The sequence below is a fragment of the Mauremys mutica genome, chromosome 13, assembly GCF_020497125.1.
Source record: "Mauremys mutica isolate MM-2020 ecotype Southern chromosome 13, ASM2049712v1, whole genome shotgun sequence".
Lineage (NCBI taxonomy): Eukaryota > Metazoa > Chordata > Testudines > Geoemydidae > Mauremys > Mauremys mutica.
This window is the reverse complement of record NC_059084.1, coordinates 23404526-23429469: the sequence shown is the minus strand read 5'-3', so window position 1 is coordinate 23429469 and position 24944 is coordinate 23404526. Positions and strand designations below refer to the sequence as shown.

The 24944-nt window shown below is 43.3% G+C and overlaps 1 protein-coding gene across 6 annotated transcripts in view; it reads right to left on the bottom strand.

The window, feature by feature from the left end:
• PTPRT (protein tyrosine phosphatase receptor type T) overlaps positions 1–24944 on the bottom strand; it is a 709404-nt gene that overhangs the window by 144364 nt on the left and 540096 nt on the right. For all 6 annotated transcript variants that reach the window (XM_044985246.1, XM_044985247.1, XM_044985248.1 and 3 more), the window contains one exon: positions 10553–10826. In XM_044985246.1, coding sequence (XP_044841181.1) covers positions 10553–10826 — 274 coding nt within the window. The remainder of the gene's footprint in view (positions 1–10552; positions 10827–24944) is intronic.

The following is a 24944-nucleotide window of genomic DNA, read 5'->3' as shown; positions in this document are numbered from 1 at the left end:
AGACAGATCAACTTTAAACAGAAAGCAGCCAAGAAAATCAATTGCACAGAGTGGAAAATAAAAGAGTACCGTGAGAAATTCAACCTTGAGCTAAGGAACAGAGCTGAGGCACTGCCAGAGGCCGAAGAAGGTGTGACACTGACTGGACCTGAAGAAAAATGGGCAGTGCTCAGAGACAATGAGATTCAAGCTGCAGCAGTCCTAGTACACAGAGCAAGAATTGGACAAGCCAAGTATGTGGTGTCTTATTGAGAAAAGACAAGCACTGAACGGAAAACTCCTGAATGCTAAGACCAATGAGATATTGAAAAACACAAAGGGAGAGTACAAGAAAGCAGACAAAGCAGTGAAAAGCAAAGATATGTTGAAGACCCAGCAGCTGAAGCTGCTGCTATGATAGGAAATCACAGAGCAGTTTACCAAGTGACTAAAATCCTGTGAGGAAACTTCAAAACAGGAAATGGACCAATAAAAAGTAAAGATGGAAAAATGCTGACAACTCAGGTAGAACAGAACAACAGATGGGCAGCGCATTTCAAAGAAGTCCTCAACAGACCCAGCCCTACCTCAGCACCAGAGTTTGATGAAATACGCGAACCTGACCAACTTGATATCAACATCGCTCGAACAGAGATGTCAGAAGTACAGGCTGAAGTCAAGAAGCTGAAAAAAACAAAACGGCAAGAGATGATCAAATCACAGCAGAAATGCTAAAAGCTCTTGACCCTACCATCCTAATGAAACTGGCAGAGCTGTTCAATGAAGCCTGGGAAACAGATACCCCAACCTAACCCATGAAGACCTGGAATAAATCTCAGGATATCCAAAAAGGGTGATCTTACTAACTGCAGCCACTGAAGAGGTGTCACACTATTCTTGGTTGTAGTGAAAGTTGTCTGTAGTGTGATACTACATAGGATGAGAGAGGCAGTGGATGCTACACCTAGGGAAGAACAGGCTGGATTCAGGCTCAAGAGATCCTGCGGAGATCAGATATTCACATTAAAGACCATCATAGAAGAATGTGTAGAATGGCAGGCTTCCCTTCTTATCAATTTCATGGATTTTCAAAAGGCATTTGACTGCCTGTATAAGCATACATTGTGGCATACTCCACAATCTCATGGAATTCCAGCCGAAGTCTTTATCATCTGCCTGTATAAGCATACATTGTGGCATACTCCACAATCTCATGGAATTCCAGCCGAAGTCTTTATCATCATCATCAAATCTATGTACAGAAATGAAAAGTGAGCTGTAAGAGTGAACAACAAGACATCAAAGTGATTCAATGTGGACACTGGAATGAAACAAGGCTGCATTCTAGCTCTACAGTTGTTTGACACTGCCATAGACTGGATAATGAAGAAGTGTATTAGCAACACAAATACTGGCATAGTATGGGTAGTTGGTAAACGCCTAGAAGACCTAGACTTTGGTATGATATCGTGCTGTTGAGCAACACCCCAAAAAAACTACAAACAAAACAGACACCTTGGCAAAAACAGCAGGCCAAAAAGGGCCCAAAATCAGTTATGCCAAAACAAACATCCCTGAAACCTGTATGTCAAAAATAGCATGATATTAGAAGGTAAAGATATAAAAAAAGTAGAACTGTTCATTTACCTGGGTAGCCCCATATTAGCCAATAGAGACCTCAAGGATAGGAAAGGCATCCATAGCATTCACTAAACTCAACCATGGAACTCAAAGATGTACAGTAACAAAACAAAACTGAGAATTTTCAATGCCAATGTAATCTCAGTGCTAGCATGTGGCCGCAAGAACTAGAGAGCTATTTAAACATTAGATAGAAAACTAGATGCCTTTGAAAATAAGTGCCTATGAAAGATTCTGGGCATTGGACAGAGACTTTATCACCAAAAAAGAGATCTGAGAAAACAACAACCAGCAGCTTGTTTCCACTAGAATCAGAAGGAAGTTCTTTACGTATCTGAGGCATGGGATGCCAACACACAGATTCACTCTCACATGTAGCTGTCAACAGGAATGAGGGAGCCCAAAGAAACCCTTAAGAACCTTTAGAAGGGAGGGCGGAACAGTCAAACTCAACATCACAGAGCAGATGGAAGCAGCAGCTAATGATAGCGTTAACGCATCAACATTGGCTTAAGAAAGATGTAATAATAATAATTGCTACAATTCCTGCAAATTGGGCATTTCCATACACACATGGCTACAGAGATACCTAACTAGCTATTTGCACATGCAACTATCTGATGTGTGTGTGAAACAAACTGCATGCTAAATGATCAGCTCTACCAAACAGATTGACCCACAATCCAAACCATCCCAGGTCATTCAGTACAGAGCTGGGACAAGACACACACCTTTTATCTGATTCCTCTTGGATTCTGATTATTTGCAGGGGGAGGAGATCTGAACTAACCATAGTTCTGTGTTTGTTTTTTCTAGAAACCAAAACCAAGCCACCTTTTTAGCCCATGTCCACTGAATACATACCATCACCAGCATTCCAAGTACCTCACTCTACGCTACAGTCATTACTGGCAAATTATGCTTGTAACACATGACTGCCTTACATATCTTAACATGTTGCTGTGGTCAGTAGAGTGACTTTGTGAGACAGTCATCTGCTGCAGAGTTTTCTTAGCGCTTATGTCTTTAAATAATCTTGTACATGTCTCAAGTGTAATGAATATTGCATAAATTACCATATGCAACAATGCTGCATTAATATGTATGGTATGTGTGTTCTGGAAGTGACAGTATGTATCTTGCTCCCTCCTACAGTAACAATACACACATTTTCAAAGAGTAACTTTGTTCAAATGGCACTTTCTTATGGAAAAGCATGGCACAGACAATCCTTGGCCCTAGCATAGGCGCATGGCCATAGGGTGGGAAGATGGCGAAGTACCTTTACCTCCATACATACTTTGCACAAAGACAAGAGACAACCACAGTTCTTGTGCTCTGCAAAGAGCGAGGAAGGTGGTGATTCACCCGTAGCCAAAGCACCTCCCCATGAAACAGTCTGTGGGGTGGTGCAGCTTGTTGACCTGCATGGGAAACACTTGTGCTTTCTAAGGGATAACCCCTCCCAAAACTCCCATTGTGCCTACACACTGCCCCTACCCCTACCTCCACCCTGCCATGCAAGCTTGTGCCCGAGTTTATCCTTGAGTCATATCTGCTTGGTTAACTGACCCCACAAAAAATAGTACAACTGTCAGCCTCGCAGAGCCAATATAGTTGCAGAAGGGAGAGCTGTATTCAGTTATGCCTCATGCATCATCACCTAGAATGGCAAGCTACTGTGCAATTCCAGAATCTTTATTGTCAGTGATGAAATATGAAGTAGAATGAACACCGTTTTATTTTCAGAGATTATACTCATTGCAACAATGGGCGCAATAAAAAATGAAATATTGTTGTGACTTATAAGTTGAGCAAATGGGACCGGAAAAGTCATTGATGGAGCTTGGACATGGGATATAAAAGTAGCATTGTGGCAGTCCACAATTAATATACAAAGTCCCAAATTTGGTCTTGAATGTTTTCGTATGTTTCTGTAGCTCCTTGTTAGCTATCAAGTACAACAGCCAGCTGGAAAAATTAATCAAAGTTAAGAAAAAGAATAGGTGAGAAACCAAAGAGGGAAGCTTGTTAATGATGCCGTAACTGATCTCATCTGAGCATGTGCATATCCCTTGCACAGGGTAATTTGAGAAGACAGAATATAGTGTACGCTGTTTGCATTTACATCTGCTAATTGCTATATTTAACACAGACGAATTGCACTTATTAAAAGACAACACTTTGGTATTGCCAAGAGCAAGGGCAATCACTCCAGAAACAAGACATCTGGACTTCGGAACTATACTCCAAAATACTTCATCCAAGGAACGAAGTGCAACTGCAGCCTGAGAGGACAACCTACAGACAGGCTCTGGGATTTAATGGTTGAAGTGGAAGGTCTGGGAGACAGGACCCTTGGTCTTATTCTTGTTAGGATTGGTCAAAAAATTTCCATCTAGGTTGCTTTCTGACAGAAAATTGTATTTTCAAGAAAACTATTTCTTCCTGAAAAGTGTCGGTTACCCATCGAGAATTGAGAGTCTGTCAAAAACTTTCCTGTAAACCCCCCCCCCCCAATTTTTTTTCCAATAAAAAGTTAATATTTTCCTTGTTTAATAAAAGAAATTCTGATCAGCTCTATAACTTAGTCAGCCAAACTTTTTTATGTGACCACAGATAGTTCTAGACCTCCGTCCCTCAGTTTACACACCAGTAAAATGAGAATACACAGAGGTAAACCCCAATAATCCAGATGGCTCAAGGGACACACACACACACACAAAATCACAAAATAGAAGCATCAGAAAAAAATGAAGAATTTCAGAAAAATGAAAACCATCTTCTAAAATTTCAGTTTTCTGAATTCTGGATACAGTTATTTAAGCTATTGAGATAATTGGAGTTAAGTTCTACTTTCCAGCCTCATAGAAGTGATGTGAAACTTACTTAATACTTGTAAAGATCTTAGTGATCTCCATATGCAAGATCCTATATTTTAGTGTGTAGAGCACAGTTTTATTATTTTAAATGTGAAAAGATTATGATTGGAAAGTTAGTCAAACTCAGGAGGTGCCAAAATGAGGTTCTGACAGCAGGGTTAATTTGGCTGTGTGTACATCCAGTTTATTTTACTGTAGACATTTTATAATGCAAGCAATAGTATATTAAGGTACACATATTTTAACCAGAAAACCAAGAAGAAGAAAATACTATAGCACATATGTGCAATTGGATTAAGTTAACACTGTTCTGAATTTCTTGGCTTTATCATTTTCTTGTTCTCTCTCACCCCCCTACCCCCTTTAAAGATAAAGATAATTTGTCTGGCTTAATACTATGAACTTTTAAATGATTCCACTTAGGTTTTCAAGTTCACATCTCACTGAAGTGCACTGGGTGATGAAGAGGCAAGTTCTGCCGTCACTGGCTGCTGCTATTTGGATGGGGACAATTCTGCAGAAAAGGGTACCAGGGCAAAACATATATTTAATTTGGCAGTTGTATCTGCAACAGAAAGAGACAAAAAACTTATTTAAAAAGAAAAAAAAATGAACACCTGAAAATTGACAGACTACAGATGCAGTAAAAAAAAATAGGGAGACCCCTTCAAACAGCTTCTACTACTGTTTTCCCCTTTACAGCCTCATATTTTCCATCCTATTAATATTACCAGTTTTTGCTCTGGGTCTATAAGGTATTTACCATCTCTCACATGTAGAATACCCTATCAGGAGCCTGAGAGCAGCTGCCCTTAGGCCTGTCAAGTAAGGTAGAGGGGAAAATGGGTGGAGCTTCATTAGACTACTAAAATACTAGTAGGTACCAACTGAGCAGGCTGAGAATTACCTTTCAAATCCCTACGGTTTATGCCCTGATCTTGGAAAGATTTACACATGTGCTTAACTTTAACCTGTAATTGAAGCCAACTGAATCATCTGTGTGTAAAATGAACCATGTGCACAAGTCTTTGGAAGGTCAGGGCAATGATTTTTAATTCCCCTCACCAACCCAGGCAAAGTTCCAGTCCTCAAGGAGGATTAGGTCCACCCCAAATTGCAGCTTTCCAACGTCAGCTATTTTTGATGTAATTTAAATAAAAGAGTACTTGGAATTTTATTTTATTATTGTTATTTACAATTGGAAAAAAAATATTTTCTCTCACTCTCCCATAACTTGAACACCGATTAAGGAATTTTGCTCAACCTAAATAAATAAATAAAAAATCCTCAGGCAAAAAGCTACCAAGGAAAGATTCAGCCCCAATATTTCAGAAAGTTATCCATGTATGAAAACAAGGGACTACTGAGGCTGCAAAACAGTCTCTGTACTGCAGGGCTGACCAGAGCTCACCCTAATATTCCAAGGCAAGGTTGGCACAAGGTTTGCACGTAGCAAACATGATTAGATGCAAATGTGTACTGAAAATCCCACAGGCATATGTTGGAGTAGGGTCGTGTCATTTCTGACACAACTATTCCAAGTTGTGAAAAGCCCTTTATGCAGTAATATCGCCAATGGAATGATTTATTTACGGCATGTAGAGCTTTTTAAAGTTGAAATTCACCCCTGAGAAGAAGAGTCACTTCAGGCCTAGACACCACTTCAGTTCTTAAAATAGGACTTAAAGTAGTTCATTGGCCTTTTATGGATTTACTCTCAAATTAAGTGCTGGCAGCTATGCCTGCACCCCCAAAATCTTCCAAGAGCAGTAAAAAACCATGTTATACTGTGATCAGAACTGTCAGTAGCCAGAAATCCAGCATCACGAATTGCATGAACATGCATGTAGTACAAATCATTAAGGCAAAAAAAAAAATCAATAAGAAACTCTGCAGAGTCCATCATTCCTTCAAAAATGATATTCCCATTGATTGCTGAGGTGCTACTTTTCACACTCATGACCTAAAAACATCATTCACTTGTTGGACCACCAGGTTGCAGTAACAAGCCAACATTGTCTCCTGTTTTATCTCTGATTAAGTTATGAAGACTCCTATTCAGAGGAAGAATGGCCCAGAATATTGAACTCTACAGTTTAAAAACTAAAGTGAACTCTGTATTTCAGAAGTGAAACACAGCGACTGCATGAAATCATTCTAAGAAACCCTAGTTTCTATGCTGGATAAAAACTCGTCAGGCAGGATTGATTGCAGCCAGGAAAGTCTCCACCTTTGGATGTATTAGCTGGATCAGGCTCTGGAGACAGTCAGCAACAACTCTGACAAAGCAGTTTCCTTATGTGAAAGTTAGTGGGGAGATAGAAGAGAGTCACAAAAGCACAATATTGCCCAGTTGCACTGGCCTCACCTTTTGACAGAGGCCTCACCTTTGACAGAGGCCCTGTGTCTTCTCAAGGGTGAGAACAGATGATCAGGGGTGGTGCCAGGGTTTTTGGTGCCCTAGGCGCAGGGCCAGCTCTACCCATTTCCCCGCCGGTCCCGCGGCTCTGGTGGACCTCCTGCAGGCGTTCCTGCGGAGGGTCCGCTGGTCCTGGGGCTCCAGTGGACCTGCCACAGGCATGCCTGCGGATGCTCCACTGGAGCCACGGGACCAGCGGACCCTCCGCAGGCACGCCCGCGGGAGGTCCACTGAAGCCGCCTGCCGCCCTCCCGGCAAAATGCCGCCCCCCCCAAATCCTGGCACCCTAGACGACTGCCTAGGTCGCCTAAATGAAAGCGCCGGCCCTGCAGATGATATTGCTAGATAAAGAATGGCTTCATGTGGCAAATTCCCTCATGCTTCATAGAGAGAAAGGAACATGCTTCGAAGCCAGTGGCACAATGTCACACAGCACATAACAATTAACTACCTGAATGATACCTTGAAGCCAGAGGTGAAAATAAAACTCTGATCTTCAGATGAAGGCTCTACACGATGTGTTAAGGAAGCCGCTCTGCCAGAGCCAACCACGTGAGTTTCCTTTTTATTGCCCACAGCTCCTTGTGTCATATCATGTATGCAACCATTTCCGTGGAACAAACAGTGGTTAATTGCTTCTCGCGCTCACACTCCCATGACCACAAAAGCCCAGCTTGGTTTTGTTTTTGTTTTTTTGTTTTTTTTAAACTTAAAACTCTTTGACATATTTCAGTTCAGCATCTGGCTTTTGACAATCACTTGGAGGGAAATTCACACAGTTTGGAAGCAGGTGTTTTGTACAACAAAGCCAAAGTCTATTCTGTTTTCCACGTGTTCCTTTGACACCCTTGTCTGGCAGCAGCATCACATAGACCAAATCTCCTGTGACAGCCCAGAGAAAGGAATTCAATGAACAACGGCGATATTATTCAAACTCTATGAAAACAAATACAGCATTACACAACAGAAGGCAGGAAAGCTCATGATCTGATTTTGCTGCAATTTGCCACACTTGTTTTGTATCCAGCTGTTAATTATGTTCTTTTCAACACAACAATCGTGGCTAATGGTAACAGAGCAGACAAGAACATCGACTGAGCACAGCTCGCCATGGAGTGTGAAGCGGAAACAATGCCATTCTATTGGCACCCCTTCTGCTAAAGCTGCTTTTTGACTCTATTCAGAAAGTTTCTTCAAATTAAACTCCTACTAGAGTCCCTGTGTTTCCAGAGGGAGATGGGCAAAGGTGATTTCTCATTCAAGGTTCCAGGTGAGGAAAGATGTTTTGTCATTTCAAAATTGTGAGTGATTAATGAAGTTATAGAACACCTTGGTTTAACATGAGTGGAAAATACCCCACTGGGAGGTTTACACATCCAGGTGTGACATATGGCCAATTTTTGGCCCTACCTTAAATGGGACATTTTTATTATTGCATCTGAAACTTTGCAGGCATAAATAACCAAGGGTGTAATTTTTCACCCACAATTATTTGCAGGCTCTGATAACATCACAGTCAATGATCTGCTTCATTTGTGGATGCATTTGGGTACTTACAACTGTAAATAAAAAATCATGCCTGCAAACAATTCTGGGAACAACGGTGAACCTGTATTTAGTGGTGTTTGAAAAATGATGTCTGCAAAACACAGGCCAATGTTTGAAAATCTGGCCCAAAGTACTTTGTCCTGAAACAAGATAGAATGTGGATATTCACCTGAAGATCCAAATTCTGCTTTTGGAGCTGCACACAGCAGAGGGCAGTCTATCACACTTTAAACTTATTGGACACTTTCTTTATGCTCACCCTTAAGTTGCACCCTGAAAACACCCATTCACCTGCTGTGCCAATTAAATGTATGCATACAAGAGGCAACTAACTGCATACTCCAAGGGGAATTTGCATCAAAATTACTTGCTGTGCATGCAAATATATTTTACACATGCAGAATGGTCCTACATGTATTTGAAGATAGACCTTTTGAATATTTAGACCTAAAATCCCAGATTCATTAAGTAAGTAAGTACCACCTGCAGCCCATATATTTCTGCCTATACCTAAAAGGTGCAGAATAATCGTGGTGACACAGTGACATGCATTAATACTGTACAGTCAAGTCAGACCCCTCATGTCCCTGCATTGGCTTGTAAACTCAGAGTACACAGAGCATATGAAGCCTTCCAGCTGCAGGGTTTCAGGGAAAAAACACAAGCCACACATTGCTGCATTAATCCAGCATGCCAGGTGAAGCCTACATTTCCATTCATATTATCTATTTATGGCATATTATTTTGTACTTCAGCAAATAAAGCTTTTTTTTCCCTGGGGACCCATTCACAAGCAATCAACTATCATGCAAGCGGTAACTAACTAGACACAGACAAACATGTACATATATTTCACTCTTTTCTTTATAAAGGCAAATCTAATACTGAATTACATGAATAATGCTGGAAGGAGAAGATATCAGCTGGCGAGAAAGCCAAGGCAAGGAAACATCACAACATTAAAGAGTTTTGCTGCTCGTAAGTTATGCTGCAGATACCTTGCAACTGGAATGGTGATAAATGCTGGCAGTAAAAGTGGAACGTTATAAATGCTCATTAGCCTTGCTAGTCTATTAAATCAAGCCCAACGCTTTGTGTGACTGTGGGTGTGTTTTCAGTGTAATGGGGAAGACACTGGATGGATACTTAAAGTGGCATCTAAAGCCTAAGTAGGTAGTTTACCTTTGCAATACGGTTTGGTATATAGTATTGTCTTGCTCTTTCAGAGGAAAAACTTGCATGGATTTATTAATGGAAAAGAGGACTGAATAGAGCACTGGTAAAAGTACTAAGAATACATTGGACACTGGCAGAATGCAGTAAAAATGCTAATAAGCTGGAAGATAAACTAGATGGCCTTTTCCATCTCTTGTTCCTATGATACGAATAATATTTCAGCATGGTAAGGGTAGTACTCAGGAGCTGGAAGTAGTAAGGAATATTTTGTACCTGTGTTTTCTCCATTCTCAACCTTTCCCCAACACAGGATAAATATTTCTAGCCATGCAGGTTGGGCTTTTCAAAAGGCTGCAGGGGAGTAAGACACTCATTTCCCATTGAAAGACTGAGGCACTTCTTAAATTTCGCTTCATCTGAAAATCCCAGCTGTAACTGCTGAACTAGGATACAGCCAGATTCAAGACTAGAGGCTAATCCTCCTTCATAGCTTTTTGCATTTCTCTTGTTTCATAATTTCTCCCCCAGTAATGACAAATTTGGAAGTGAAGATTATCTGGAAGTAGTAGGTCTGTCCTATAAGCCCCTTCCCTGGAGTTAGTGCAACTAAAAGGAAAAGAATACACCACAGAAAGGAGCATATTGCAGTAAAATATAACCAACCCCCTTTGTTCTGGGTATTTCAGTAAAACACATCTCCAGTAACACCAGATGCACCATGTACAACTTAATGTTCTCTTGCAGTTTTCAATGGAACAATGCACCAGAGGCCACAGCAGAGGACTAGTAGTGAAGTGTTTAATTTTCCTCAGGCTTTCTAAGGAAAAAAAGTGTGCATTTTTAGGAGGTGGGGGGATGGAGGTGGCCATATGTGCACAAATCCAGTCTCAGTTCTTACTGCACTTACTCCATTCGCTTTGCTGAGAGCCTGGAAGTAGATGCTGTAGCTTTTCAGTGGTGAGAGTGGAGCATTCCAATAGCCATTGTAGGTCTTGTTGTCGCCCACTGTAAAGGGCTGCGTGATGGGCAGATTGATGGGCTTCAGCTCGGCCGCAAAGTAATGGGGTGAGTCAAGGCTGGAAGCATTCTTGTAGCTCACTGGAACAGAGAAGCACTCAATGATGTCTGCAGCCCTTCGTGCTTTCTGCAGCCTCTCTTCCTTGACAACAAGCTGATAGACACTAGGAGGGAGAGGAGGGGGGGAGGGAGAAAGAGAGATGAAGACAAGGTTAGAATACCAAGAAGCTCACCAATAAGGAAAGAAAAAAGGCAAAGCTAAAGTAATACTGAGACAGGAAAATGTAGCACTGAAAAAAATGCCATTCAATGGGACCCCCTTCACAGTTATGCTGTATATAGGCCTTTCTCCACACTAATAGCTGCATTCCGCTGGTGCTCTGTGGACCAGATTCTGATAATTTAGTCTGCAGTAATTCCACTGAATTCAGTGGATTTATTCCCGATATGCCTTGGTGAAAATGAGAACAGATTTCAGTCTTATGTATGCTGTTTCTAAAGCACTCTGGGATTCTTTTAGGTCAAAAAGTGCATAAATGTGTAACATTATCTTACAAAATATTACATGTATATGGCGAAATTAATATGAACAATGAATTGTAGTAATTGCAGCAACAGGCTCCAGTAACAAAGGTAGAGAGATGCATTAGGGGAATTCATAAGATAGAATTGTATGGTAGGAGGTACCCATGACTTTCATCCCACTATGCACCAAATGAGATGGTGGTGGTTGGAAGTGGTGATGATGAATGGCTTTTTAAACAATTTATGCTAAGGATATATGAACTAGTTTGAATAAAATAACAGATTCATAATTTGGCATAATATGTACTTGTGCATATTATATATTTGCTGCTACCTCTGTTCTTTTGGGTTCTCTCCTGGAGCAGAACTTCTGAAACAATAGGAGAAAGGCTCTCACATTAATTCCTCCATGAAGAGTCTCCTCCTAACCCCCCAAATAGCTAAAATTGGCATTCACATTGAAGAACAAAAGAACATAAGAATGGCCGTACTGGGTCAGACCAAAGGTCCATCCAGCCCAGTATCCTGTCTACCGACAGTGGCCAATGCCAGGTGCCCCAGAGGGAGTGAACCTAACAGGTAATGATCAAGTGATCTCTCTCCTGCCATCCATCACCACACTCTGACAAACAGACACTAGGGACACCATTCCTTACTCACCCTGGCTAACAGCCATTAATGGACTTAACCTCCATGAATTTATCCAGTTCTCTTTTAAACCCTATTTAGTCCTAGCCTTCACAACCTCCTCAGGCAAGGAGTTCCACAAGTTGACTGTGCGCTGTGTGAAAAAGAACTTCCTTTTATTTGTTTTAAACCTGCTGCCCATTAAATTTCATTTGGTGCCCCTAGTTCTTATATTATGGGAACAAGTAAATAACTTTTCCTTATTCACTTTCTCCACATCACTCATGATTTTATATATCTCTATCATATCCCCACTTAGTCTCCTCTTTTCCAAGATGAAAAGTCCTAGCCTCTTTAATCTCTCCTCATATAGGACCCGTTCCAAATCCCTAATCATTTTAGTTGCCCTTCTCTGAACCTTTTCTAATGCCAGTATAACTTTTTGGAGATGAGGAGACCACATCTGTACACAGTATTCAAGATGTGGGCATACCATGGATTTATAGAAGGACAATAAGATATTCTCCATCTTATTCTCTATCCCCTTTTTAATGATTCCTAACATCGTTTGCTTTTTTGACTGCTGCTGCATACTGCATGAACGTCATCAGAGAACTATCCACAATGACTCCAATGACGTGGGTTTCTATCCCTTGCAACACTTTGTTTGAATATTAAAGCAATTCTGGATATTCTATCTATATAAAAGTCTAATCCCAATTTGTATCCCATTAAACTCTTGATCTCAGTGATACCTTGTAGGAATTCTTGATGCTTCTAGCACAATTTTGCAGACCCAAGTAGGGTTGCACAGCATCCAGATACACTTGGCTTTGTTTTCTGTCACAAACAGTTAACAAAGCCTTAAGTTCAGCACTGCTACAACTGTGACAGGCATACTGACTGCTTAATACTACTCACCCATTTGACAAAGAAAGAGATACCACTGCAGTCATTTCACTTTTTGTCAGGGTATTCACATATGCTGCCCTCACCTGTCTACATGAGGCTAGTTCTTTGTCTAGTTAGACAGGAGAGATCGATGCAAAGATTAGAAACAGCCAGCATCGTTCCAGTGGCTTTCAGAGGGTTATTGTTGCAGAAATATTGGTCTGAAAAACTTAACACACCAACATGCATCAGCACTTCCACAGGAAACACTGGTGGGACCAATAAAGCAGGCCAGAGAGATCAAACGGCTAACCTGCACATTTAGATTAATCACCAACTAATTTCTGGAGATACCTAACACCACTCCCATGGGAAAGAAAGCCATCAGACAAATGCTGAAAAGCTATGGAAAAGGCTCCTAATGATGGACTTGGTAGGAGATGATCACAGAGAATATGAATGACATGTATTTAGCACTACAGTTATCAGTGTGAATGCTGTGGTACACCAACCCAGTGTTCGGTAGCACTCCAGGTGCAAAACAACTCAGAGGCAGAGGCAAAGTGTGGGGGGGGGGGGCGGGGAGGAGGCACAAAGGGTCAGGTGCCTCCCCAGATTTGCTGCTTGGCTTGTACTGAACATGTTCAAACAACTGAGCATACTCAGTACCATCTGCTGAAGTCGCTGCCCTCACTCTGCCTCCCTCCCCCAGTATTGGCAGGTACTGTCACCTCTGCTCAGAGCCACATGCCATACACACTCCAAGAACCTTCATGCACCCCCTCAAAACACTCCCATTCTGAATGAGCAACACAGGATTATTCCCCTACAAAGAGCAAAATGAAGGGTGACACATAAAGGGTGCACAATAGCTTGAACAGTTACAATAAGAGATGGACTCAATAGTTCCTAACCAGACCATGGGGCAGAGTCCAGTAGTGGGATATAAAGGTACCTGTGTGCTATGGGGCTCCACAGGTTAGTGTCTGAAACTCCCTTCAGTCCACCCTGTCCTGGAGGCAAAGCACGTGCCAGCCTGCAGACCAAACTTCTGTCCCTTCTGTGCCACAGCTTATTGATTTTATCCCAGACCATGGTGGGGCTCCTCTGCATTGTCCTTATGCCATGTGCCATTGTCCTGTGCCTCATGCCTGCTGATCCCCTCTCAGAAACAGGCTCCTTCCTTGCCTGGCTATCAGACTGCGCGTTGCCTGGTCTTCCTTCCAGAGCCTGCTGCTCCTGCTCATACATAGCCTCTGGCTCGCCACAGAACTCGACCCCCTCTAGCTTCTGAGAATGCATCTACACAGCCCATGGCAGCAAGTCTCCTAGCCCATCTTGAGGCCAGCAGGGTTTGTGTTACTGCTCTAAAAATAGTTGTGTACACAGTGCTTTGAAGTTGCGGCTCAGACTCTGAAGCCAACCCCCCTTCCTGGACTTCAGGGCCTGAGCTGCCACTTCAAAGAGCTGTCTACACAGCTATTTTTAGAGCACTAGCTAGCTCTATCGACCTGAGCTGGGAGACTCACTGCCACCAGCTGTGTAGACGTACTCTAAATGTTACTTCCTTTCCATGTTCTCTCCACCTTATGGGACCTTCTGCTGCAAGATGTTGCGCTGGGTAACAATGTCCTCTGCTGGCTTGGTCCGCTCCCTACCTTTTGGGGTGAGTGGAACGTAATGAGCCAGTACATTCACTGTAGCACCTTTAATCTCCAATGATTCAAAGGCACTTTGCAAATCACTTCAACTACCACTCAAATGCAATCACTGCTGGCACAGAATGAGAGGACGTAAATAGCTATCCTGTATCCAAATGAAACTACTGTGAGAATTTTAGGTTGACTATGTAACCACCCACACTGGAATCTGGCCAGCACATCTGGGTTTATACCACAAATCAAACACAGTTATGCCACTTTGCTTCACTCAGGAGATGTAGTAGATGACACCTCCAAGCTGCACAATGCCCTGCCAGCTATGTGGCAAGGCACTGGTCCACAGCAAGTAGTGTGGCCTTGCAGAGAAAACAAAGGAGTGGCACTCAGAAGACCTATTTCTTAGATTCTATTCCTGGCTCTGCCACTTGCCTCCTGGGTGACCATGGAAAAGTGACATCGCCTCTCCGTGCCTCAGTTTACCCATCCGTAAAATGCAGGTGATAAACCTGACCTGCTTTGCGAAGTGCTGGGAGGTCTACTGATAGAACGTGTTATATGAGAACTAAGTAATGCCACTATTGCAGTGCTGACTCGTGGAAAGAGATGCACCTGCTGATTCACCAAAAACATTCAACATTGCAGCACCAGTTTATTCCTTGGAGGTTCCCCCTGTCCTAGGACTGAGCAGGGCCAACCGTTTGCAGCTTGTCAGATCTCACAAGTTCACAGATTGGATGAAGAATACAGGATAAGGAAGGAAGGAAGGTGTGTTTCTCTTAGAAAGAGAACTACAGGGAAGGAAGGTGAGGAGTCCATAAAGAAATCTCCCCCAGGAAATTTACTGGCTCTTAGTCAGGTTACCAGGTGGACAGTAACACACACCATAGTTATTGTTCTCAGTCAGTATCAACCAACACTGTTCACAGAGCAACCAATCCAACCAATTCTCACCCACCAGACATCTTCATAAGCCCAACAAGCAATGGGAAAACATGGTCTTCCAAATACCGAAAAAGCTCTGCTCTCCAAAAAGAGCTCCCTGAGGCTTGTCAGACATGGCACATTAGTTAAGGGTCTGACTTTTTGGGAGGCGAAACTGCCCTGCTATGTAACTGCAAGGTCTTTCATTAAAAGGGGGGGGGGCAAAATTGGATTCCTTGATCAATTTTATAGGTTTTATACAGATAAAACCACATTACTTTACTTTAATAGAAGCGATTTAAAGTTTTTGACAGCTCTGTTCTAAATCACTGATAAAAGCACCAGCCATTATGGTCGCCACAGTATAAACACTGTGTGCAGAGGGAGAAAATGTGCTCTTATCATCATCTACAAGGTAATCTTTTAAACAACATGTTCTCCAGTCGATGTGCAAGCATGAGAATGGATGATCGTCATTCCAAATCACAGCCTTGTTTCCCCACTACTGTGAGATCTTGGGACTCTGGCAAGCCTCTTTCCCTGCTCTAGCTTTCCTTCCACATTGTATGCAGAACAACTGGGGAGCCGAGCTGGGGAGCAGTTGTCCAGAAAGAGAGCCATTCACAGGGGCTTGAGTCTGGCTCTGATAGATTTGGGATGGGCATCGGGTGAAAGGAAATAGCTGTCACAGAACACCTGCCAAACTGCATCAGACCATCTGTCCATCCACTCTGGTGTCCTAACTCTTACTGCTTCCCTGAAAGGTAAAAATCCCCAGAATGCACCTGGTAACCATCTAGTGGCCAACACCAGGGGGGCAGCAAGTTTGAGGTATGGGCCCTTTAACAATCAGGGTCTTCCCCAGCTGGACTCTCCACCGAGGTAAAGCCGCATATTTCTGTCACCTGTTTTGGAGCTGATAGGGGAGCCCGGGCCATCCTCTTCAGCGGGCTCCTATCCAAGGCCCGATGCTGGGCAGCTAAATTCTGCACCTTAGGGTGCTAAGCTGCTGCTTCCCTGGATCACTTCCTACCTATATCACCTTTCCCCCCACGGGATAAATTAAAGAATCACAAATAAAGTTTCTGACTTTACAGTCAGTCACCAGTCTCTCCTTTGCAGGCTTCATCAGGTCTGTGTTGCCAGGTCTCAGGCAGTGAGAGCTCCTAGGCAGCACTTCCCCAGAGCTTAGAGCAGAGGTTTTTTTTTTTTTTTTTTTTTTAATTGGAGATATGCTAATCTCCTAGAACTGGAAGGGACCTTGAAAGGTCATCAAGTCCAGCCCCCTGCCTTCACTAGCAGGACCAATTTTTGCCCCAGATCCCTAAGTGGCCCCCTCAAGGATTGAACTCACAACCCTGGGTTTAGCAGGCCAATGCTCAAACCACTGAGTTATCCCTTCCACTGGAAGGTTGCTCCCTTCCACTGCCTGCCTCCTCTGAGCATGTCTGCTTCCCTTTTTAAACTCCATCTCCAGCTTATGCAGGCCTTGCAGATGCAGCAGGATGAGGCCACCTGGGCCCAGGGCTGTTCCTTAATACCTTGCTCTCCAGCATGGGGTTTGTATACCCATCACAGAGAGTTATTCCTTCCTGACCCTACACTGATGCCCTTGCCTGACTTACTAACGTTTACAACAAGCAACATTTTAGTATCTACTTTTCCTTAAATAATACAAGTGTGTTTATTATCTCCAACAACATTATTCCCCCAGGGGACAAGACAAGAAAGGTGGCAGTAGACATAGCCGATTCTGCAGTCCTGACTTCAGTAGGGACTTTTTTTTTTATTCTGGGATGGATAGAATGAGCCCAGGATTGGAAAGAGAATCTGGAAACTTTCACCTCTAGCTGTGGTCCAAATTACCAGTATGCAGAAGTCATTACCATCCAAACAGCTGTTTAGTGGGCAATGAGAAAAAGGATGATGGTGTCAGTCGTCTCACAATGGACAGATCCCCACATCACTACACTCCCTCTCTCCCCATCCCCAAATGTCACCAGGCACTAATGGACAATGGCATCATTAGGGCCAGCTGAAATGCCATGCAGGAAGCATTGCCTTCATCTTTGCTGTCTCCATTCTGTGGACACCACAATTATGGTACTCTTGGGAATGCTATCAGAAATCAAAGACTCATCCAGCTGGTAGCACTGAAGCAGCAGTAGCGCTCACAGAAGAGCCACTTTTGTGGGGAAGGCATCAAACATTCATGAGATTGCACACAAAGGGCCAGGAACTAAACTCTGTCCTTTTATTTGAAATATACAAACTTTTTGTGAACCTTCCTCTTAAGGTCCCCTTAAGGTTAAGGGAACTGAAAAGGCATTTTGGTTTGTGGTATGCTTAGAACATTTGCTCACAGGTATCTTCAGGAAGCACCATGAAGGGACTCAACATCTACTGTTGATTTCACATGGTAAAGTGTAGTTAAAGTGGCTGTAGACAGACATAAGGCCGGTGCAACCATTTAGGCGACCTAGGCGGTCGCGTAGGGCGCTGAGATTTGGGGGGCACCATTTTCTTCGGCAGCAACCACGGAGGCCAGATCTTCGGCCGCCCCGGTCGCCGCCGGCATTTAGGCGGAGGGAGCTGGGGCAGGGGAGCGCGGGGAGGGCTGCCTGCAGCAAGTAAGGGGAGGGGGGCGGCACGCAGGGGAACTCCCTGCCCCAGCTCACCCCTGCCCCGCCTCCTCCCCGAGCACGCCGTGGCTGCTTCACTTCTCCCGCCTCCCAGGCTTGCAGTGCCTAAGCTGATTGGCGCCGCAAGCCTGGCAGGCGGGAGAAGTGAAGCGGCCACGGCGTGCTCGGGGAGGAGGCGGGGCAGGGGTGAACTGCTTCACTTCTCCTGCCTCCCAGGCTTGCGGCACCAATCAGCTTAGGCGCCGCAAGCCTGGGAGGCGGGAGAAGTGAAGCAGAGACATTGTGCTCGTGGAGGAGGCAGGGCAGGGGTGAGCTGGGGCGGGCGGGTGGTGCCTCAGGGCAGAGGGTGGGGAGTTGCCATGGGGGAAGGTGCCTCAGGGCGGGGGTGCGGGGCGGGTCGGGCGCAAGGTGGAAGTTTTGCCTAGGGCGCGAAACATCCTTGCACCGGCCCTGGACAGACATGAACATAGATCATCAGGTAATAGGCCTGCCCATCAGATCATTGTACCTTAAAATAATTTTGCCCTGCTACTGCTTAAATATGTCAGCTCAGATTCCAAACTCTGCAGTAGTTATAGTAGCCAAAAAAACAAAACAGAAAACATATGACCCTGCTGCAATCTGACAGAGAAATTAGGGTGTCTAGGTAGCAGCTATTTGTGTATTAGTTTGCACAAATCTTGTTATTGATGCTTTGTTTTCCATTTAACTCCTGACATTAAATTTGGTTGAGCCTTTTTTATTCTGATACTGTGGCCCAACTTTCAAAATAAGAGGGCTTTTATGTGATGTCCAAACTCGCATATAAATACTCAGACTGGTACTTGAACATATACATGCCTATTTTATGATTAAATATTGATTTGGACAGGAGATTAAGGCCCCAGAATTTGAAAATTCTGCCCTGTATCTTTATTTTGGTTTTCTAAAGCACATATAAAATCCTGGCACAGGGGACGGGGTAAACAAATAACTGAGCCCGCAAAAAGCAAACCTTCTGGCAGCCTTGTACTAAAACAAAGATTAGGGACATGCAGTGGGATCCAGGCAATGGAAATTTGATTGCATAGCCATTAACAATTTAATACATAGGTATACATTTTCCCCTTGTAGAAAGTCTGATGGAATGTAACGGGATAAAACCAACTGGATTCTGTAAGAATGTGGCAGGGTTTTATAGAATTCACTCTAAAATCCTACAGATTTCATTAACAAATTATATCCATCCTACAGTGTGCTTTTTAACCATCCCATGCAACTTCACAGAAGGGTGCTCCAATAAATTCTATAGGATGGTTAATAAACCTATAGAAAGGTTAGCATTTTGCCCGTTAAAAAACTACAAGAATTAAATGCATGAGAGTCAAAAAGCCGGAAGCAAGAACTTACTTTTCTGAGCATAAATTGCATCTGCAAAATGTAAGCCTACAACCAAACTGTAGGTCCAGCTCCCAAGTACTTGCTTCTCCAGCTATAGCTATAATTAGATAGCTAGAGGCTCAGGCATTCAGATTTCCAATTGCAGTCTGTTTGTGGATACAAAGTATGCCTGCACATTGTGCAGGTGTAATTTATGCCTCTAAAGGGGAGTAATTTCATATATTTTAAAATTTGACCCATAATATGCTCCCCTTCTAGAGTACCTTTAATGCATTTTACATTTCCATGTAAAAAATACAGCAGCATTAATTTACTTTTGGCACCAAAATACACACTGTGGCAGCAGGTCATTGCAGGGGGTGGTACAGGGCCAGGGGGATGTAAAAGGAAGCATTTTGCCCAAGCAGAAGACTGAGATATCTGACCTTTCAGTCCCCATCCTCAGTGGAAACCTCCACAACACCTTAAAAAGACGAGCTTGGGAACCTAAATTCATAACTTTGCGAGACATCAAAAATAAAGAGACTGGATTTATGGCTCATTACTACAATTTGTAACCACCGACCCTCCTTTTTCCTACAACGAGGTGTTAACTGTCCTTTTCACCTTGAATGGTCGCTTGCAACATGTAAACTCAGTGATACTGGGAGCCAGGCTCAGAGCCCCAAGTAGCTTTTTATTGTGTCTCTTGCAGCTCTTTATATTAAAGCATCGTGTTATTTAATTATTAATCAGTCTAAGTTATTAACCGGTTGGGATGCTTTTAGTATGTGACTATTTGGTCGGTCATTCTGCTGTAAGAATAATTTAGATTAGATTGGATAGAGTAAATGAAACAGTGAATTCACATGACTGTGGCTCTTTTGGGCAATGTTGATCACTAATTTGGCTCCTGAGCTACTGAGGTCTGAGTATCATTGGGGTAACTCCTTATCTGTTCCACCCTTGTATTTAGCGGTAACACTCAGAGTACCTTTCCCAGACCTGAAGAAGAGCTCTGTGTAAGCTTGAAACCTTGTCTCCTTCACCAACACAGGTTCCTCCAATAAAAGATATTACCTCACCTACCTTGTCTCTCTAAAATGCAGGAATCTGTCAAAAACTACCTGCTCTGTGTTTACAATAAAAGTGATAATTTGCCCTTCATCAATGATCTCAAGGTGCTCACATACCAGGGTCATGAGACAGTATGAGAACCTGAATAGAAAAAGAAAACACGCTAATTAATCCTCACACCTCTGCCAGGCACAGTAGGTATTATCCCCATTTTATGGATGGGTAAAGTCAGGCACAGGGAAGTTACAGTTACGAGTGATTTACCTAAGATCACACAGTATATCACTGACGGAACTTGAAAAGGAACCCAGTATTCTCGGCCCCTATATCCAAGCCCCAACTACCAGAGAACACTACCTCTCTAATGCAGCTGGGAGTCTTCTATTCTGAGTACACCGAGCAATACTCACTAACAAAAAAACCAGCAGGTAAATGCTGGGATATAGTGGGATTGTGCAACTTCCCCTGGACATTATCCAAGGGTATATTCCACAGGGAGATGAAGGGAGGGCAAATAATGACTGCATGGTCTTTCACAGGCAGGGAGAGACAACGTTCTGGAGACATTCCAGAGCACAACGGTGACTTCCACAAAATGCACCTGGAACAGTCTGCCTATGTGTTGCTCATCCACCACACCACTATGAAAGCGTCTCTCCTTAGAACCCTGGCAAAATAACCAGCAGTAGCTACTTATAGGAGAACTTGCCAAATATCACAGTTAAAACATGCCAGGGCTCGATCTCTTTCTTAAATTGTCTCTCTATACAAGTAATAGCCGACTGGTATTTTCCTCCAAACACCATTAACTGTGAGTAATCATACATAAATGTAGCAGATAGATGCCTTGTGTGCATCATGAGCAGCAGGGTCAATGACCTTCAAAATTGTCCCATGAAGTGTGTGCATTTGATCGAGCCGCACTTCTTGACATGGTCTGTTGCTTTTATGGGATATTTTATTGTTCCACTGTTTCCAGAGATGGGTTTGGATTTAAAAAAAAAAAAAAAAAAAGGCACGCCGCTAAGGCTAAAACCCAAACCCTGAACATTTTTTGTGATTTAAGGAAGTTCAGATGCTCTCTTTTTTCTTTCTCTTGTGAGAATTGCAACAAATTGGCACCCTCTGGTTCCAGTGGGGTCAGGCAGTGGAACTAGTCACCCACCATGGCTTCCCCATCCCAAATGGACGCAAGAAATATGGGAAACCTCACAAGGGAAGCATCCCCCTCTTCATGGCATTCCCAGTGTCGTTTGGCAGACTCTGTGGGTCTGAACAAACATTCATGTATTTGGGTTCTTAAACCAATCCTCCAAATCTCTTGTGTTTTACTCATCACTAATTTTTACAATAGCTGGTGATTGAGATCTCACCAGGGTGGATAGTTATAGTCAGAACTGTACAACCGCAACATTTCCAAATAGTGTTTGGAAGACCTTGTAACTAGGGTAATGTCTGTGGACTGCAAAGAAAAATCTAAATCCAGAAAACATGAGCTGGTTCTAGAAAGGAACCTGGTTGGGAGATTGAGCAGGAAGCTATGAACATATTTATGTTATTTGGATTATATATGCATCGTGATTTAAATTGCTTACTCGTCTGTATCTAATCTGCCTGGAAAGAAACCCAACAGAGGGCATTTCAAAACTGTACACTCCTTTGTCTTAGCCATATCCATAAGCCTGACCTGGCTTGCAACACAAATTAGATATAATAGCTGATATTCCCCAGTGGAAAGCTTGGTCCCTATCTCTCCAGTTCAATGTTGTTCCATGCTGGCAGATTAAAGATAATGACTGCAGACAGATACGGCTTTCACTGTGACAGGAGCTAATGTTAGTGGCTTCAGAGGTGTGTTTTCCCTCCTGAACCACCTGCCATCTGTTTAATCTGCAAAAACAAATAAAAAACAAAAGCAAAGAAAAACTGTTAATGTCACTTAGCATTAGGCATTAGACTGGGGTCTTGTTGGCATGCTCAGTGGTTTCTTTCGAGACAAGAAGTAAGTTTCAAGGACAACAAGAGCCGTGTTGTTCTTTAGGCAAGGCACAGGACAAGAAGGGGCTCTGGTGGTATTTTAAGAGACAGGGCACAATTCTGGGGCTGCTGCACCTAAGCTCTTCAATCCTCTTCATAAAAGCAGTGGGATAGGCAAAGGTATGGATACATAGAGCCCTATCGTCAGCCAGCGTAAACTGGAGTAGCTCCATTGGCTTCAGGTAAACAATGCAGCTTTATAGCAGCAGAGAATCTGGTCTGTATTTAAGAACTCCCACTCCTCCTTCCCCTCTCCACTGTACAGAGTTGGAGCTGCATGAAAAAGCATTTACTATTTTACAAGAATTTAGTTAACTTAATGCTCGAGAAGAGCACGAGATCGATAACATAATACAATGAAGGTTTCTACCCACAGAACAGGTACATCATGGCCAGATATATTGTAAACTACTGCCCACAACTGTCCCATCAACATGCTTCAAAACTGAGTGGCAGGAAGCACCTGGGGGAGGGAAGGAGTTCCATCTCCACAGCCCACCGATTCCCATGCCCCTCTCTCGACATTGCTCAGCATAAGCCACGTTTCTGAACAGGGCAAAGGTATAAAGGAGATACGGACTCTCACCATTTGGTAACTGGACCAGGAGCAGGCAGATGATGTCAAAGCCTTCCAATTGCATAATCCCTTGGCAGGCCACGGTAAAATAACCTATGATCCCAATCACTTTTTCCCAGGATGTGCGAGGGATAGGAGTGCTGAGAACATCAAGCTAGATTACCTACCCCTTTTGAGCACATTGCACTGTCCAGACAGTGCAAAATTACCCTGCCATCTCGCTTCAGCTGGCCAGCTATGAATTCCCCTGCAGTAGGGAGCTCTCAGCTGGTGTAGCTGGCTCCTACACACTGGCAGGAGTGGGTGTGCCAGGGGTCAAAGGAGGAGCGCTGGCGGCAGGACAGTGCATGCCTGCACTCTGCCAATTCTCAGCTGGCATATAGACATTCACGGTCTAGTCTAACATGCACCAAGGCTAGGGCGACTTCAAAAGCAGGAAGCCGGACTTGGCTCCCAGTGCTGGATCGTGGCCTCACCATGTCCAGCCTATTTTGGCACAAGGGAGGACTCAGGACAGAATATTCACCCTTTTGAGGGAAACAGCATCTTGCACCAATATCAACTTCTCCAGCTGCACAGGGATGTGTGCTGGCTGGCACTGAGGGAAGTCACAGCCAGCTTCATTCCTGGCTGATCCAGCGGCCCTCCCCACCCATCCATTGCCTTTTGTTCTCTTTCTTCAGCACTCATGATATTGCCTTTTGTGCCTGCACCTTCTGCGCATTGCCCTATTTTCTCCCCTCCTTCCTTTCTCACTGGTACGGTATCTCCTTTTAATTAAATCAGCCCTTTCTCATTCGTCATCTCTCCACCGACCCTCCCCTTTGCTCTCAAGATGTGCTGCAGAGGGAGGACAGGCATCTGATATGGTGTCATGGCTGCCGAGGCTTCCTTTTGTATTGTCTGAGTGTGTTTATGATAATCCCCTCATTCCACCTCCAGCCACGCACCGGTAGAACAGCCCCTTTTTACTGGTTCCAAAAAAATTACACATTCATTGTGGAGGAAATTAACACCTCAAAGCAAACTAGAATTAGGAATTCTTCAGTTGTGTTTATGCTTTTTCAATTATGCCCTCTATAATTTTAATCACGGGAGCATTAATGTGTTTCTGGAATTTATAGACCTGTGGCATAATTAAGTCCTGACATTTTAAAATCTACAACAACAGAGCAGAGCAAAGCTTACTCGTCTTTCATTTGCATTCATGTGCTACTAACAGACATCGAGGGGGCACCTGCTGTTATCACAGTGTCCAGTCCCACCTGCCTGGGGTCAGAGGAACTCAAGGTAGCTCAGACTAAAGCCCACACCCCATATCTAGTTGTAGCCCTGTTTCTTGATTTAAAGCAGAATCTGCCTGTTGTACCAAGCCTATGCACCATTTCTGAGATGGGAATATCTGCCAAGGGCTAAAGGACCACAATAGGCGATGGGATTCCCCCATTTGGGATAATGGAGAGTTTGTTTGAGCTAGGAACACGAAACAACAGTAGAAACTGCTTTTAAAGAGAAGCCTCTCAAATCGGCAGTTGTAGTTCTTTTCCCTACACCCTCCTTGTTTTACCAATTGACAACTGAACATGAGAAAATGATCACCAATCTGTGATTCTCATCTTAAAGTTCAGACTTCATTAACCTTTTGATTGCTGGACTTTAACCTGACAGCTCACCTGGGCAACATGAAAGATTTATGCCAAAAACTCATCTCATATCATTCTTCAGCCTTTATAAAAGCCACTACAAATTACTATGCTAACAAAGCTTCAATGTGCAGTTAATAAAACAGATTTTGACATATAAGATCACTTCTGTGGGATTTAATTCAGTGGCTCTCAACCTTTCCAGACTACTGTACCCTTTTCAGAAGTGATTTGTCTTGCGTACCCTCAAGTTACACCTCACTTAAAAACTACTTGCTTACAAAATCAGACATCAAAATACAAAAGCGTCACAGCTCACTAC